We start from the raw sequence: 17,860 nt of genomic DNA on the forward strand, positions 1-17,860 counted from the left end.
CAGTGTGTACCTGCATGCCAGCACAGTGTGTACCAGCATGCCAGCACAGTGTGTACCTGCATGCCAGCACAGTGTGTACCAGCATGCCAGCACAGTGTGTACCTGCATGCCAGCACAATGTGTACCTGCATGCCAGCACAATGTGTACCTGCATGCCAGCACAGTGTGTACCAGCATGCCAGCACAATGTGTACCTGCATGCCAGCACAGTGTGTACCAGCATGCCAGCACAATGTGTACCTGCATGCCAGCACAGTGTGTACCTGCATGCCAGCACAGTGTGTACCTGCATGCCAGCACAGTGTGTACCTGCATGCCAGCACAGTGTGTACCTGCATGCCAGTACAGTGTACCTGCATGCCAGCACAGTGTGTACCTGCATGCCAGCACAGTGTGTACCAGCATGCCAGCACAGTGTGTACCTGCATGCCAGCACAGTGTGTACCAGCATGCCAGCACAATGTGTACCTGCATGCCAGCACAATGTGTACCTGCATGCCAGCACAATGTGTACCTGCATGCCAGCACAGTGTGTACCAGCATGCCAGCACAGTGTGTACCAGCATGCCAGCACAGTGTGTACCTGCATGCCAGCACAGTGTGTACCTGCATGCCAGCACAGTGTGTACCAGCATGCCAGCACAGTGTGTACCAGCATGCCAGCACAGTGTGTACCAGCATGCCAGCACAGTGTGTACCAGCATGCCAGCACAGTGTGTACCTGCATGCCAGCACAGTGTGTACCAGCATGCCAGCACAGTGTGTACCAGCATGCCAGCACAGTGTGTACCAGCATGCCAGCACAGTGTGTACCAGCATGCCAGCACAGTGTGTACCAGCATGCCAGCACAGTGTGTACCAGCATGCCAGCACAGTGTGTACCAGCATGCCAGCACAGTGTGCAAGTTTATTTAGGTACAAGTACACATAAGTATAATTATCAGTAATAATAATAATATAGGTACAGTATATTTACATAGTTTTGTATTAATGTTGGTAGAATTACCCACAATATGTTAGGTAAAAGGACACAAGTGCAACTAATGTGACATTTTATTGTGGCAACGTTTTGTTCTCCAGGAGCTTTATCAAGCTGTGTTTGTACGGCTTGATAAAGCTCCTGGAGAGCGAAACGGGGAACCCCATACCCAGCCTGTGGGGTGCCCCCACAGGCTGGGTGTGGGGTGCCCCAACAGGCTGGGTATGGGGTGCCCCCACAGGCTGGGTATGGGGTGCCCCCACAGGCTGGGTATGGGGTGCCCCCACAGGCTGGGTATGGGGTGCCCCCACAGGCTGGGTATGGGGTGCCCCCACAGGCTGGGTATGGGGTGCCCCCACAGGCTGGGTATGGGGTGCACCCACAGGTTGGGTATGGGGTGCACCCAAAGGCTAGGTATGGGGTGAACCCACAGGCTGAGTATGGGGTGAACCCACAGGCTGGGAATGTGGTGCCCCCACAGGCTGGGTATGGGGTGCCCCCACAGGCTGGGTATGGGGTGCCCCACAGGCTGGTTATAGGGTGCCCCCACAGGCTAGGTATGGGGTGCCCCACAGGCTGGGTATGGTGTGCACCCACAGGCTGGGAATGGGGTGCCCCCACAGGCTGAGTATGGGGTGCCCCCACAGGCTGGGTATGGGGTGCCCCACAGGCTGGGTATGGGGAGCCCCAACAGGCTGGGTATGGGCTGCACCCATAGGCTGGGTATGGGGTACACCCACAGGCTGAGTATGGGGTGCCCCCACAGGCTGGGTATGGGGTGCCCCAACAGGCTGGGTATGGGGTGCACCCACAGGCTGGGTATGGGGTGCACCCACAGGCTGGGTATGGGGTGCACCTACAGGCTGGGTGCACCCACAGGGTGCACCAACAGGCTGGGTATGGGGTGCACCCACAGGCTGGGTATGGGGTGCACCCACAGGCTGGGTATGGGGTGCACCCACAGGTTGGGTATGGGGTGCCCCAACAGGCTGGGTATGAGGTGCACCCACAGGCTGGGTATGGGGTGCACCCACAGGTTGGGTATGGGGTGCACCCACAGGCTGAGTATGGGGTGCCCCCACAGGCTGGGTATGGGGTGCCCCAACAGGCTGGGTATGGGGTGCACCCACAGGCTGGGTATGGGGTGCACCCACAGGCTGGGTATGGGGTGCACCCACAGGCTGGGTATAGGGTGCCCAACAGGCTGGGTATGGGGTGCACCCACAGGCTGGGTATGGGGTGCACCCACAGGCTGGGTATGGGGTGCACCCACAGGTTGGGTATGGGGTGCCCCAACAGGCTGGGTATGAGGTGCACCCACAGGCTGGGTATGGGCTGCACCCATAGGCTGGGTATGGGGTACACCCACAGGCTGGGTATGGGGTACACCCACAGGCTGAGTATGGGGTGCCCCCACAGGCTGGGTATGGGGTGCCCCAACAGGCTGGGTATGGGGTGCACCCACAGGCTGGGTATGGGGTGCAACCACAGGCTGGGTATGGGGTGCACCCACAGGCTGGGTATAGGGTGCCCAACAGGCTGGGTATGGGGTGCACCCACAGGCTGGGTATGGGGTGCACCCACAGGCTGGGTATGGGGTGCACCCACAGGTTGGGTATGGGGTGCCCCAACAGGCTGGGTATGAGGTGCACCCACAGGCTGGGTATGGGGTGCACCCACAGGTTGGGTATGGGGTGCACCCACAGGCTGGGTATGGGGTGCACCCACAGGCTGGGTATGGGGTGAACCCACAGGCTGGGAATGGGGTGCCCCACAGGCTGGATATGGGGTGCCCCCACAGGCTGGGTATGGGGTGCCCCAACAGGCTGGGTATGGGCTGCACCCACAGGCTGGGTATGGGGTACACCCACAGGCTGAGTATGGGGTGCCCCCACAGGCTGGGTATGGGGTGCACCCACAGGCTGGGTATGGAGTGCCCCACAGGCTGGATATGGGGTGCCCCACAGGCTGGGTATGGGGTGCCCCGCAGGCTGGGTATGGGGTGCCCCACAGGCTGGATATGGGGTGCACCCACAGGCTGGGTATGGGGTGCACCCACAGGCTGGGTATGGGGTGCACCCACAGGCTGGGTATGGGGTGCACCCACAGGCTGGGTATGGGGTGCACCCACAGGCTGGGTATGGGGTGCACCCACAGGCTGGGTATGGGGTGCACCCACAGTCTGGGTATGGGGTGCACCCACAGGCTGGGTATGGGGTGCACCCACAGGTTGGGTATGGGGTACACCCACAGGCTGGGTATGGGGTGCCCCAACAGGCTGGGTATGGGGTACACCCACAGGCTGTGTATGGGGTGCCCAACAGGCTGGATATGGGGTGCCCCCACAGGCTGGGTATGGGGTGCCCCACAGGCTGGGTATGGGGTGCCCCACAGGCTAGGTATGGGGTGCCCCATAGGCTGGGTATGAGGTGCCCACACAGGTTGGGTATGGTGTGCACCCACAGGTTGGGTATGGGGTGCAACACAGGCTGGGTATGGGGTGCACCCACAGGCTGGGAATGGGGTGCCCCCACAGGCTGAGTATGGGGTACCAAACAGGCTGGATATGGGGTGCCCCCACAGGCTGGGTATGGGGTGCCCCAACAGGCTGGGTATGGGCTGCACCCACAGGCTGGGTATGGGGTACACCCACAGGCTGAGTATGGGGTGCCCCCACAGGCTGGGTATGGGGTGCCCCCCAGGCTGGGTATGGAGTGCCCCACAGGCTGGATATGGGGTTCCCCACAGGCTGGGTATGGGGTGCCCCACAGGCTGGATATGGGGTGCACCCACATCCTGGGTATGGGGTGCACCCACAGGCTGGGTATGAGGTGCACCAACAGGCTAGGTATGGGGGGCACCCACAGGCTGGGTATGGGGTGCACCCACAGGCTGGGTATGGGGTGCACCCACAGGCTGGGTATGGGGTGCACCCACAGGCTGGGTATGGGGTACACCCACAGGCTGGGTATGGGGTGCACCCACAGGCTGGGTATGGGGTGCACCCACAGGCTGGGTATGGGGTGCACCCACAGTCTGGGTATGGGGTGCACCCACAGGCTGGGTATGGGGTGCACCCACAGGCTGGGTATGGGGTGCACCCACAGGTTGGGTATGGGGTGCACCCACAGGTTGGGTATGGGGCACACCCACAGGCTGGGTATGGGGTGCCCCAACAGGCTGGGTATGGGGTACACCCACAGGCTGTGTATGGGGTGCCCAACAGGCTGGGTATGGGGTGCACCCACAGGCTGGGTATGGGGTGCACCCACAGGCTGGGTATGGGGTGCACCCACAGGCTGGGTATGGGGTACACCCACAGGCTGGGTATGGGGTGCACCCACAGGCTGGGTATGGGGTGCCCCAACAGGCTGGGTATGGGGTGCACCCACAGGCTGGGTATGGGGTGCCCCAACAGGCTGGGTATGGGGTGCACCCACAGGCTGGGTATGGGGTGCACCCACAGGATGGGTATGGGGTGCACCCACAGGCTAGGTATGGGGTGCACCCACAGGCTGGGTATGGGGTACACCCACAGGCTGGGTACGGGGTGCACCCACAGGTTGGGTATGGGGTACACCCACAGGCTAGGTATGGGGTGCCCCAACATGCTGGGTATGGGGTACACCCACAGGCTGGGTATTAGGTGCCCCAACAGGCTGGGTATGGGGTGCCCCCACAGGCTGGGTATGGGGTGCCCCAAAAGGCTGGGTATGGGGTGCACCCACAGGCTGGGTATGGGGTGCACCCACAGACTGGGTTTGGGGTGCACCCACAGGCTGGGTATGGGGTGCACCCACAGGCTGGGTATGGGGTGCACCCACAGGCTGGGTATGGGGTGCACCCACAGGCTGGGTATGGGGTGCAACCACAGGCTGGGTATGGGGTACACCCACAGGCTGTGTATGGGGTGCCCAACAGGCTGGGTATGGGGTGCACCCACAGGCTGGGTATGGGGTGCACCCACAGGCTGGGTATGGGGTGCACCCACAGGCTGGGTATGGGGTGCACCCACAGGCTGGGTATGGGGTACACCCACAGGCTGGGTATGGGGTGCACCCACAGGCTGGGTATGGGGTGCCCCAACAGGCTGGGTATGGGGTGCACCCACAGGCTGGGTATGGGGTGCACCCACAGGATGGGTATGGGGTGCACCCACAGGCTATGTATGGGGTGCACCCACAGGCTGGGTATGGGGTGCACCCACAGGTTGGGTATGGGGTACACCCACAGGCTAGGTATGGGGTGCCCCAACATGCTGGGTATGGGGTACACCCACAGGCTGGGCATTAGGTGCCCCAACAGGCTGGGTATGGGGTGCCCCCACAGGCTGGGTATGGGGTGCCCCAAAAGGCTGGGTATGGGGTGCAACCACAGGCTGGGTATGGGGTGCACCCACAGGCTGGGTATGGGGTGCACCCACAGGCTGGGTATGGGGTGCACCCACAGGCTGGGTATGGGGGTGCACCCACAGGCTGGGTATGAGGTGCACCCACAGGCTGGCTATGGGGTGCACCCACAGGCTGGGTATGGGGTGCAACCACAGGCTGGGTATGGGGTGCACCCACAGGCTGGGTATGGGGTGCCCAACAGGCTGGGTATGGGGTGCACCCACAGGCTGGGTATGGGGTGCACCCACAGGCTGGGTATGAGGTGCACCCACAGGCTGGGTATGGGGTACACCCACAGGCTGGGTATGGGGTGCACCCACAGGCTGGGTATGGGGTGCCCCAACAGGCTGGGTATGGGGTGCACCCACAGGCTGGGTATGGGGTGCACCCACAGGCTGGGTATGGGGTACACCCACAGGCTGGGTATGGGGTGCACCCACAGGCTGGGTATGGGGTGCACCCACAGGCAGGGTATTGGGTACACCCACAGGCTGGGTATGGGGTGCACCCACAGGCTGGGTATGGGGTGCCCCAACAGGCTGGGTATGGGGTGCACCCACAGGCTGGGTATGGGGTGCACCCACAGGCTGGATAATAAAACACTGGTAAACACAAAAGGCAGCCACTGGTATGTAATGTATTTCAGGATAATTAAAATTGAACTAAACTAAGTCACTTTAACTTTGGGTTATCCTAGGTAATTTATACTATGTATGATAATGCATACCTGTACCTAAATATACTTGCTTACTAAGGATTAAGACTGGTGATTACTAAGTTCATTCAGGTACACATAAATACATAAATTATCATACAGCAGCACCATCTCTTCCTTTGCAGATGACACCTGAATTTGCATGACAGTGACCTCCATTGAAGACACTAAGACTCCAGGTAGACATCATTGAAGACACTGTAAGACTCCAGGTAGACATCAACCAAATATTTAAATGGGCTTCAGAAAACAATATAAAGTTAAATAATGAGAAATTTCAATTACTCCGATATGGAAAACGTGAATAAATTAAAGCTACATCAGAGTATAAAACAAATTCCACAATAGAGCGAGAAACTAATGCTAAAGACTTGGAGGTGATCATGTCAGAGGATCTCACCTTCAAGGGCCATAACACTATCAATCGCATCTGCTAGAAAAATGACAGGATGGATAATGAGAACCTTCAAAACTAGGGATGCAAAGTCCATGATGACAATCTTCAGGTCACTTGTTCTATGTAGGCTGGAATATTGATGCACACTAACTGTGAAAATTTGTCTGGACTGCCTCCAAGTGAGTCGTCTACCCTGGCAAGCTCTGTTGACACCGAGCTTATAGGACAGATTTTCATAAATGACTGATGTTTCAAGAAATCTCGCCTGCATGCACGTTTAAAGGACTAACTTACTTGGTGATGTAGAATCTATTCTGGTCTTCAACCTCCCTAAGCTTAGTCCCTCTGGACTTGCCCTCAGAACCACGTGCAACCGGGAGCCTTAATTCCTGCAATATTCAATCGTTATTAGTGACCTGCCTGCACCTCAGAAATTCCTATTTCCAAGGGGGGAGGGTGAGTCCCCTGGAATACTATGCAGAAAGTGACACTAGCTTCTAGGCTGACAAGAGTCACTGGTACGTACTGGGCATGCACTGCCAGCTGCACAAAGGCCTACAGCTCAACTCGCTCGCAACTTTCCCCAGACACTGGCCAGGATCCTAAGAAAAAGTGGAGGTCTTGTCTTACTGTATGGGCCTGACAGAGGAGGTCATCTACGGTACATCGAGGTGCCTCCACCAGATTTCCCCAGGTCTAATATGTGAAGACACGTACGTGGGGCACTGCCTGCTGATCATGGCACGTGTTGTTTAGATGGTGTCTAGTCTTAGAAGGAAGCTCTGGCGTCTTCGAGACCTGCGCCTTGTCATTCAAACTTGGGCTGCCAGTTTTCCCTAGCTAACATAACCTAGTGTTTGCCTACATTCGGCCTATTACTACCTATGTTAAGGTCTTAGATCTACATTATTATTATCTACAGTTGCCTCAATAATCCTAATATTAGTGTACTAACAGTATAAACTACCTACTTCTTCCCTGAAGGGTAAATCTATCAATTAAGAAGTACCTTCCAACCACCTTCGCCAACCCGGGTGAGTGTGTTTGTGTTTTGGGTGGGTGTAAGGGCCCTCGAATGGTGTGTTTTTCCCTGTTGGGACTTCTCGGACCGAATAAGTTCCAACATCCTCCCACCGGCAAAGGTAGGCACTAAGTCTAAATCAAGTTCACCTTCCGCGAGCCCCCACAGCGGACCCCTGGACATGAGTGCCGTCCAGCCACTCTCGTCGAGCAGACTCCGGTCTAACTTCAACCATCCAGTTTCCCCTGCGTGGACCTCTGGGGGTGTAAACTTGTTGGTTCTGGTGGTCTAAGCACCCTTTCCTTTAACTTTAACATCTTTCCTATGTCTAGCCTTGACTGGGTGGCTCCGTACTTTCCCACCCAGTGGCCCACATGCCCTGGTAGCCTTTCCTCCCACTGATAAGAGGTTCCCTGGATTTAATGACAATCTACCTCCCTCTTTACGTACCCTGTAAAGGCGTTTTCCCAAGGTGGCCGAGTGTTTGTCACTCCCTACCTGGTTCAGCTTCCCTGGCGGTTCATCGTGTATACTGGTACTCATTATCACTACTCATGAGGACAGCTTCTCTCTCTGGCGTGGCAGGGAATTCAGGTGGAATCCTGCCGCCTATGATGCATCCTACTGGGGATCTGTATAAACCAATTCCTTCCCTAAACGTCCGTCATGTAGACAGGAAGTCATCTATCTGATTGGCTCCCACCAGGATACCTACATTTCTGACTGTGTCAGTGGTAATTCCCTGGTCTGCCAGCTTCACGTCAAGGTCTTTCAATCGCTTAGCTGCTGCAGCAAGACCTCTAGCTGTAACTGCCGTGGGTAATGTCTCTACCACCAAGGCTGCAATGTGTCTGCAATATCCACCTAATTTGACTGCGACATCCACCACATCATAAGATTTGGGTGGGGCCTGACTTATAGCCCCTCCCAACATCATACTAACTTTCTTTGTGGCCTTCAACTTTAATTTAGCCACCAACTTCTTTGTTAACAAGGTTACTTGTGCTCTTAAGTCAAAGAATAATTGGGTTGTTTCGGACCTGTGCCCATTCACAACCTTTGCCATGACTGTAGGTAGGGCAGCACCTCCGTGATTCTCACTCGGATTAGAGACTTCACTCCCACTAATCACGCTGGCTACCATTTCAGGCTCAGACTCACTTTCTAACTCTACCTGAGAGATATCCCTACTAGCCTGGGGTTCCCTTAAATTATTGGGACATAGTGCAGTATGGTGCTTACCTTTGCAACAGACTCGACACTCACTGGGCTGGGTGCCACAGTCTCTCGCAAAGTGTTCCCCACAACACTTGAAGCAGAGTCTCAACTCCTTTAGTCTCTGTTGCCTACTGCTCAGTGTTGTATACTCCGGGCAACTCGTGCTAGCGTGTTCGCCTTCGCAGAACAAGCATATTCTGGCATGAGTGCCTCTGAGGTTCTGTTTAAGAGGTTCTTACCTTAGACACTTCTTTACCATAGTACACTCCAACGTTAGTCGTATGAGCTTTAGACTGATCTCTCGAGATCTTTGAGTAACTGTCTGGGTTTTTATGTGGTGATGGTGGTGACTCTTCTCTCACACCTATACTCAAATGAGAAACGAGATCTCCCAACCCCTCAACAATTTGTTGTATCGTGAACCTAATCGTCCGATATTTTAAGTGTAACTCATGCACTGTAGTGCCAGTCAGTTTCCTCTGAATCACCTGGCTAAGGACCCATTCTGAATCATCCTCATCATGCAAATCTCTGAAACTATTTGTCAAGCTCATAATTTCAATACGGAACTTCTCTAGGCTTTGACGGTCATGTTGGCAAGTCTCTAGATCCAACAACCGATAAAGTATGGCCACTTTTATCTCTTCAGTGTTGCCAAACATGTCTTCTAACTGGTCTTTGGCATGTTGGTAATTAGTGTCAGTAATCTGGTAGTGCCGGACCAAGTCTAAGGCCGTGATCGCAAATACTGCAATTTAACGGCATCTGACAAATCGTTCCTGTCATCTATCTGGGCTTTAAACTGATCCCAGAAAGCAATGTACTCTGTTAGGGTTCAGACAAATGTCAGTAAATTCAACTGGGGCAACCTGGGCAACATATTGACAGTTGTGTGGCTTTTTGTGGTACCTGCGGTGTTCGACACCACACTTGGATTACTAGCCTTTAATGTGCTTAACTTATCTTTGTACGTATTCATCTCCTGTTGACAATCTACATCATCCTTAGTGCATTCGTCCTGAGCTTGCCGAAGACTATCCTGGGATTCACCATCCTCAATAGCCTGTAGCTCATATGCTGAGAATGCTTGTTTGTAGACTTCCCATTTTTCCCCCAAACACTTCAAGCAGTCTTGCAAATCATCGCAGTCTACTTTACTGCATTGGCTAGTAGTCTTGCACCTGTTGCGCGTTCTGTTCAGATGCCCTTTGTATGCCGCCACTGATCGTTTTAATTTTGCTAACACTGAACCAGACTCTTCTGAAGTCCCATCTGCCATTGTCGAGGTTTAATTAGGAGTGTGACACTAACTGTACTTACTCAGTTCACCCCACAGCACGTCACGGTGTTAGGCAAGAATGAACGAGTCTCAAGGCTCCTCAACAAGTTAACGATTCCCTTTGTTATAATGACTCTACTCTGACTTAAAATGTACACTGTTAGCTCTCAACCCCAACTGAAATGTATATCAATGTGAAAGCTTAACCTAGCAATTTCCTGTACAATGTCAGCAAATAATTACAGGACTTAACCTAGTCTCTGGTACAAAGCACAAATCCCACATTAGAAAATGAATCAAAGACAATGAAAATCACACAATAAAAATGCAGTATACAAATTAAAAAATCACTTGATTAGCACAAGTAAATTCAACAATTCAACTTGTGAAACAGTAAATAAAAAATGTGTGTAAACAGCTTGGCCTAACTGTGCCCAGCTTACTCAGTCTAGTGTGGATGGTTGGATAAGGTAAATCCTAACCTAACTAGTGTGCTATAGCCTAAACCTGGCTTTAAAGCTCCCTGTAAAAAATAACTAGGTTAAATCTGTCCTAGCTACCATAACTGTTGTAAATATTGCACAAGCCTAAGGGGTACGGGAGATATTTCTTGAGTAGCTTTAGGTAGATGTCGTTTTGATAAGGACCTGCCTCGTATGGGCCAGTAGGCCTTCTGCAGTGTTCCTACATTCTTATGTTCTTAACTGTGGCTACCTTGCAAATCCACTGTAAGTAATTAACACACAAGTCTCCTACTCTGGTTTACTTGTAATCACTGTAAATAATTAAATTCACAAGCTTCTCTAGCCTACCTGGCCTGCCTGTAAATTACTGCAAATAACAACTTCTGTGTATAGTCAGCTTGGCCTAGCCTCTGTGTTAACTCTGGGCCTGGGTGCTAACTTAACCTAACCATGTTAAACTGGTTCCTAACTGTGGCCTAGCTATGTTAATTTTAACCTAGCTATTCCACATCACAGTTCAAAGGACCACTTGTGAAAATTTGTCTGGACTGACTCCAAGTGAGTCGCCTACCCTGGCAAGCTCTGTTGACACCGAGCTCTGAGGTCGATACCTCAGCCTCACAAGTGGCTTATAGGACAGATTTTCATAAATGACTGATGTTGCAAGAAATCTCGCCTGCATGCACGTTTAAAGGACTAACTTACTTGGTGATGTAAAATCTATTCTGGTCTTCAACCTCCCTAAGCTTAGTCCCTCTGGACTTGCCCTCAGAACCACGTGCAACCGGGAGCCTTAATTCCTGCAATATTCAATCATTATTAGTGGCCTGCCTGCACCTCAGAAATTCCTATTTCCAAGGGGGGGTGAATCCCTAGAATACTATGCAGAAAGTGACACTAGCTTCTAGGTTGAGAAGAGTTGCTGGTACGTACTGGGCATGCCCTGCCAGCTGCACAAAGGCCTACAGCTCAACTCACTCGCAACTTTCCCCAGACACTGGCCAGGATCCTAAGAAAAAGTGGAGGTCTTGTCTTACTGTATGGGCCTGATGGAGGAGGTCATCTACGGTATGTCGAGGTGCCTCCACCAGATTTCCCCAGGTCTAATATGTGAAGACACGTGGGGCGCTGCCTGCTGATCATGGCACGTGTTGTTCAGATGGTGTCTAGTCTTAGAAGGAAGCTCTGGCGTCTTTGAGACCCGTGCCTCGTCGTTCAAACTTGGGCTGCCAGTTCTCCCTAGCTAACATAACCTAGTGTTTGCCTACATTCGGCCTATTACTACCTATGTTAAGGTCTTAGGTCGACATTACTATTATCTAGAGTTGCCTCAATAATCCTAATATTAGTGTACTAACAGTATAAACTACCTACTTCTTCCCTGAAGGGTAAATCTATAAATTAAGAAGTACCTTCCAACCACCTTCGCCAACCCGGGTGAGTGTGTTTGTGTTTTGGGTGGGTGTAAGGGCCCTCGAACAGTGTGTTTTTCCCATTGGGACTTCTCGGACCGAATAAGTTCCAACACTAACAGCCCCTTTCAAGGCAGGTGAAATTGCTGACCTAGAAAATGTACAGAGAACCTTCATGGCGCGCATAACGGAGATAAAACACCTCAATTACTGGGAACGTTTGAAGTTCCTAAACCTGTACTCCATAGAATGCAGGTGAGAGAGATACATGATTATATACACTTGGAAAATCCTAGAGGAATTAGTACCAAACTTTCACACGAAAATCATTCCCTACGAAAGCAAAAGCCTCGGCAGACGATGCAACATCCCCCCAATGAAAAGCTGGGGTGCCACTAGCACGTTAAGAGACAACACAATAAATGTCAGGGGCCCAAGACTGTTCAACTGCCTCCCAGCATACTGCCTGTCCAGCACCTTCCTGAAGACAGCAAGGGGTCTATTGGTAATCCCCCTGATGTATGCTAGAAGGCAGCCAACTAATTGAGCCATGATATATCACACATTTCATCTCTGAGTCCTACAGTCTTGTAGGATGGGTATCAGCTGCATAATAAAGATATTACACTAACTAAAACTTCTTAAAATCTAATCAGTCTTCAGTTCTAAGCTTTACAACCCATTTCTCCAATTTTTATATCTAAGTCAGTACCTGACCAACTGGGCTGTAGTTCGTACATCAGCTTGCATGCAGCCAACAGTAACAGCCTGGTTGATCAGACCATGATCCACCATGAGGCCTGGTCTCAGACCGGCCCATGGGGATGTTGACCCCCGAAACCCTCTCCAGGTAAACCCCATTCAAGGTAACCTATAGAATACATTCCCCATTATTTCCTGGCCAGAGATTTCATCTCTGGTAGGGAGGTAACTAATACTTCCCACTAAGCTATTTTTTATATAAATTCTTTACAATCTTTCCTATACTTTTCCCACCACCTTCCCACCTAATATAATTACTATCTACTTCAATAACCAAACTTCAGTGGACTTGAAACCTGGAAATACCTTACAGGTGGGCCCCGCCCACCTATGATGACGTCACCAGCTGCTGCATCTCCACATACCTGGAGTAACCCTCTCCAGGTATAACACTAAATGTTACTAGTATGGCTGTTTCCACTCCTCAGACTGGTCAATGTTGCTGTGTTGATCAATGTTGTAGTAGACACAGCCAGGCACAGCAATCACCACACCTGGAACATTATAACCATCAACGTTACACATATATACACAAATAAACATTATAACCATCAATATTACACATTCTTCTTTTTTTCAACAAACCGAGGTTGGGTGGCCCAAAAAGAAAAACAAAAGTTTCTCTTTTTACATTTAGTAAAATATACAGGAGAAGGGGTTACTAGCCCCTTGCTCCCGGCATCTCAGTCGCCTCTTACAACATGCATGGCTTACGGAGGAAGAATTCTGTTCCACTTCCCCATGGAGATAAGAGGAAATAAACAAGAACAAGAACTAGAAAGAAAATAGAAGAATACCCAGAGGTGTGTGTATATATATGCTTGTACATGTATGTGTAGTGTGACCTAAGTGTAAGTAGAAGTAGCAAGACGTACCTTAAATCTTGCATGTTCATGAGACAGACAAAAGACACCAGCAATCCTAGCATCATGTAAAACAATTACAGGTTTTCGTTGTACACTCACATAGCAGGACGGTAGTACCTCCCTGGGCGGTTGCTGTTTACCAACCTACTACCTAGGAATATTACACATATACAGTGGACCCCCGGTTAACGATATTTTTTCACTCCAGAAGTATGTTCAGGTGCCAGTACTGACCGAATTTGTTCCCATAAGGAATATTGTGAAGTAGATTAGTCCATTTCAGACCCCCAAACATACATGTGCAAACGCACTTACATAAATACACTTACATAATTGGTCGCATTCGGAGGTGGTCGTTATGCGGGGGTCCACTGTATACACAAATAAACATTATAAGAGATAAGATTTCGTTCGGATTTTTAACTCTGGAGGGTTAGCCACCCAGGATACCACAAGAAAGTCAGTGCGTCATCGAGGACTGTCTAACTTATTTTCATTGGGGTCCTTAATCTTGTCCCCCAGGATGCGACCCACAAAGGCGACTAACACCCAGGTACCTATTTGCTGCTAGGTGAACAGGACAACAGGTGTAAGGAAACATGTCAAAATGTTTCCACCTGCCGGAAATTGAACCCGGGCCCTCCGCGTGTGAAGCGGGAGCTTTAGCATTATGAAATATTAGTCATTATGAAATATTAGTCATTATGAAATATTAGTCATTATGAAATATTAGTCATTATGAAATATTAGTCATTATGAAATATTAGTCATTATGAAATATTAGTCATTATGAAATATTAGTCATTATGAAATATTAGCCATTATGAAATATTAGTCATTATGAAATATTAGTCATTATGAAATATTAGTCATTATGAAATATTAGTCATTATGAAATATTAGTCATTATGAAATATTAGTCATTATGAAATATTAGTCATTATGAAATATTAGTCATTATGAAATATTAGTCATTATGAAATATTAGTCAGAGAGTAATTTTGCTTCACTCGACTGACTCAGTTTCAGCGGAAAACTAAAATGTACATTAATAATCAAATTAAATAATACCAGTTACAATAATAATATTATTATTTTAAAGGAATACAAGTTGTAGAGAATGATCCTGGTAGTACAGTCTACTTCAGTACAGTCTACTTCAGTACAGTCTACTTCAGTACAGTCTACTTCAGTACAGTCTACTTCAGGAGTACACTCTACTTCAGGAGTACAGTCTACTTCAGGAGTACAGTCTACTTCAGGAGTACACTCTACTTCAGGAGTACAGTCTACTTCAGGAGTACAGTCTACTTCAGGAGTACAGTCTACTTCAGTACAGTCTACTTCAGTACAGTCTACTTCAGGAGTACAGTCTACTTCAGGAGTACAGTCTACTTCAGGAGTACAGTCTACTTCAGGAGTACAGTCTACTTCAGGAGTACAGTCTACTTCAGGAGTACACTCTACTTCAGGAGTACAGTCTACTTCAGGAGTACAGTCTACTTCAGGAGTACGGTCTACTTCAGGAGTACAGTCTACTTCAGAAGTACAGTCTATTTCAGGAGTACAGTCTACTTCAGTAGTACAGTCTACTTCAGTACAGTCTACTTCAGTAGTACAGTCTACTTCAGGAGTACAGTCTACTTCAGTAGTACAGTCTAATTCAGGAGTACAGTCTACTTCAGTACAGTCTACTTCAGGAGTACAGTCTACTTCAGTACAGTCTACTTCAGGAGTACAGTCTACTTCAGTACAGTCTACTTCAGGAGTACAGTTTATTTCATGAGTACAGTCTATTTCAGTAGTACAGTCTACTTCAGGAGTACAGTCTACTTCAGTAGTACAGTCTACTTCAGGAGTACAGTCTACTTCAGGAGTACAATCTATTTCAGGAGTACAGTCTACTTCAGGAGTACAGTATACTTCAGCAGTACAGTCTACTTCAGGAGTACAGTCTACTTCAGGAGTACAGTCTACTTCAGTAGTACAGTCTACTTCAGGAGTACAGTCTACTTTAGGAGTACAGTCTATTTCAGGAGTACAGTCTACTTCAGGAGTACAGTCTTCTTCAGGAGTACAGTCTACTTCAGGAGTGCAGTCTATTTCAGGAGTACAGTCTACTTCAGGAGTACAGTCTATTTCAGGAGTACAGTATTTCAGGAGTACAGTCTACTTCAGCAGTACAGTCTACTTCAGGAGTACAGTCTACTTCAGGAGTACAGTCTACTTCAGGAGTACAGTCTATTTCAGGAGTACAGTCTACTTCAGTAGTACAGTCTACTTCAGGAGTACAGTCTACTTTAGGAGTACAGTCTACTTCAGGAGTACAGTCTACTTCAGTAGTACAGTCTACTTTAGGAGTACAGTCTATTTCAGGAGTACAGTCTACTTCAGGAGTACAGTCTTCTTCAGGAGTACAGTCTACTTCAGGAGTGCAGTCTATTTTAGGAGTACAGTCTACTTCAGGAGTACAGTCTATTTCAGGAGTACAGTATTTCAGGAGTACAGTCTACTTCAGGAGTACAGTCTACTTCAGGAGTACAGTCTATTTCAGGAGTACAGTCTACTTCAGGAGTACAGTCTATTTCAGAAGTACAGTCTATTTCAGGAGTACAGTCTATTTCAGGAGTACAGTCTATTTCAGGAGTACAGTATTTCAGGAGTACAGTCTACTTCAGGAGTACAGTCTATTTCAGGAGTACAGTCTACTTCAGGAGTACAGTCTATTTCAGGAGTACAGTCTACTTCATGAGTACAGTCTACTTCATGAGTACAGTCTATTTCAGGAGTACAGTCTACTTCAGGAGTACAGTCTACTTCAGGAGTACAGTCTATTTCAGGAGTACAGTCTACTTCAGGAGTACAGTCTATTTCAGGAGTACAGTCTACTTCAGAAGTACAGTCTACCTCAGGAGTACAGTCTATTTCAGTGGTAAAGTCTACTTCAGGAGTACAGTCTATTTTTATTTTTTTATTTATTTATTTATTGTCTTTGCAAACAGTACATTGAGATTTTATATTTACAATAGTGGGTTGCAATACAAAGATAACCTTTATTATGCCCGGCATTATGGGCCAACTTAACATTATTGTCTTACAAGTCTAAAATGCTTATTGTGAAAAACAATGTTCAATTATATTCCTGTCAACAATGGATAAGAGATTCAAAGTGATATTTCAGTACAGTCTATTTCAGTGGAACAGTCTATTTCAGTGGAACAGTCTATTTCAGTGGTACAGTCTATTTCAGTGGTACAGTCTATTTCAGTGGTACAGTCTATTTCAGTGGTACAGTCTATTTCAGGAGTACAGTCTACTTCAGGAGTACAGTCTATTTCAGTGGAACAGTCTATTTCAGGAGTACAGTCTACTTCAGGAGTACAGTCTATTTCAGTGGAACAGTCTATTTCAGGAGTACAGTCTACTTCAGGAGTACAGTCTATTTCAGTGGAACAGTCTATTTCAGGAGTACAGTCTACTTCAGGAGTACAGTCTATTTCAGTGGTACAGTCTATTTCAGGAGTACAGTCTATTTCAGGAGTACAGTCTATTTCAGGAGTACAGTCTATTTCAGGAGTACAGTCTATTTCAGGAGTACAGTCTACTTCAGGAGTACAGTCTATTTCAGTGGTACAGTCTATTTCAGTGGTACAGTCTATTTCAGGAGTACAGTCTATTTCAGGAGTACAGTCTATTTCAGGAGTACAGTCTATTTCAGGAGTACATTTCAGGAGTACAGTCTATTTCAGGAGTACATTTCAGGAGTACAGTCTATTTCAGGAGTACATTTCAGGAGTACAGTCTATTTCAGGAGTACATTTCAGGAGTACAGTCTATTTCAGGAGTACAGTCTATTTCAGGAGTACATTTCAGGAGTACAGTCTATTTCAGGAGTACATTTCAGGAGTACAGTCTATTTCAGGAGTACAGTCTATTTCAGGAGTACATTTCAGGAGTACAGTTCATTTTTTCTAAAGTACATTCCATGGAAGTCCCTTGTTATGCACAGCTTCCTAGTTCTGACCCAGTGTGACCTGCTGCTGCTTGCTAGTTATGACCCAGTGTGACCTGCTGCTGTTTACTAGTTGTGACCCAGATAAACCTACTGCTGCTTGCTAGTTGTGACCCAGTGTGACCTGCTGCTGCTTACTAGTTGTGACCCAGATAAACCTACTGCTGCTTGCTAGTTGTGACCCAGTGTGACCTGCTGCTGCTTACTAGTTATGACCCAGATAAACCTGCTGCTGCTTGCTAGTTGTGACCCAGTGTGACCTGCTGCTGCTTACTAGTTGTGACCCAGATAAACCTACTGCTGCTTGCTAGTTGTGACCCAGTGTGACCTGCTGCTGCTTACTA

General features: G+C 49.0%; 1 protein-coding gene across 1 annotated transcript in view; it reads right to left on the reverse strand.

Annotated features, from left to right (window-relative positions):
* LOC128686677 (alpha-aminoadipic semialdehyde synthase, mitochondrial-like) overlaps positions 1 to 17,860 on the reverse strand; it is a 133,656-nt gene that overhangs the window by 1,788 nt on the left and 114,008 nt on the right. Inside the window, exon 8 of the mRNA XM_070099015.1 lies at positions 13,004 to 13,132. Coding sequence (XP_069955116.1) covers positions 13,124 to 13,132 — 9 coding nt within the window. The 3' untranslated portion in view covers positions 13,004 to 13,123. The remainder of the gene's footprint in view (positions 1 to 13,003; positions 13,133 to 17,860) is intronic.

Source organism: Cherax quadricarinatus, chromosome 66 (assembly GCF_038502225.1).
Source record: "Cherax quadricarinatus isolate ZL_2023a chromosome 66, ASM3850222v1, whole genome shotgun sequence".
Classification (NCBI taxonomy): domain Eukaryota; kingdom Metazoa; phylum Arthropoda; class Malacostraca; order Decapoda; family Parastacidae; genus Cherax; species Cherax quadricarinatus.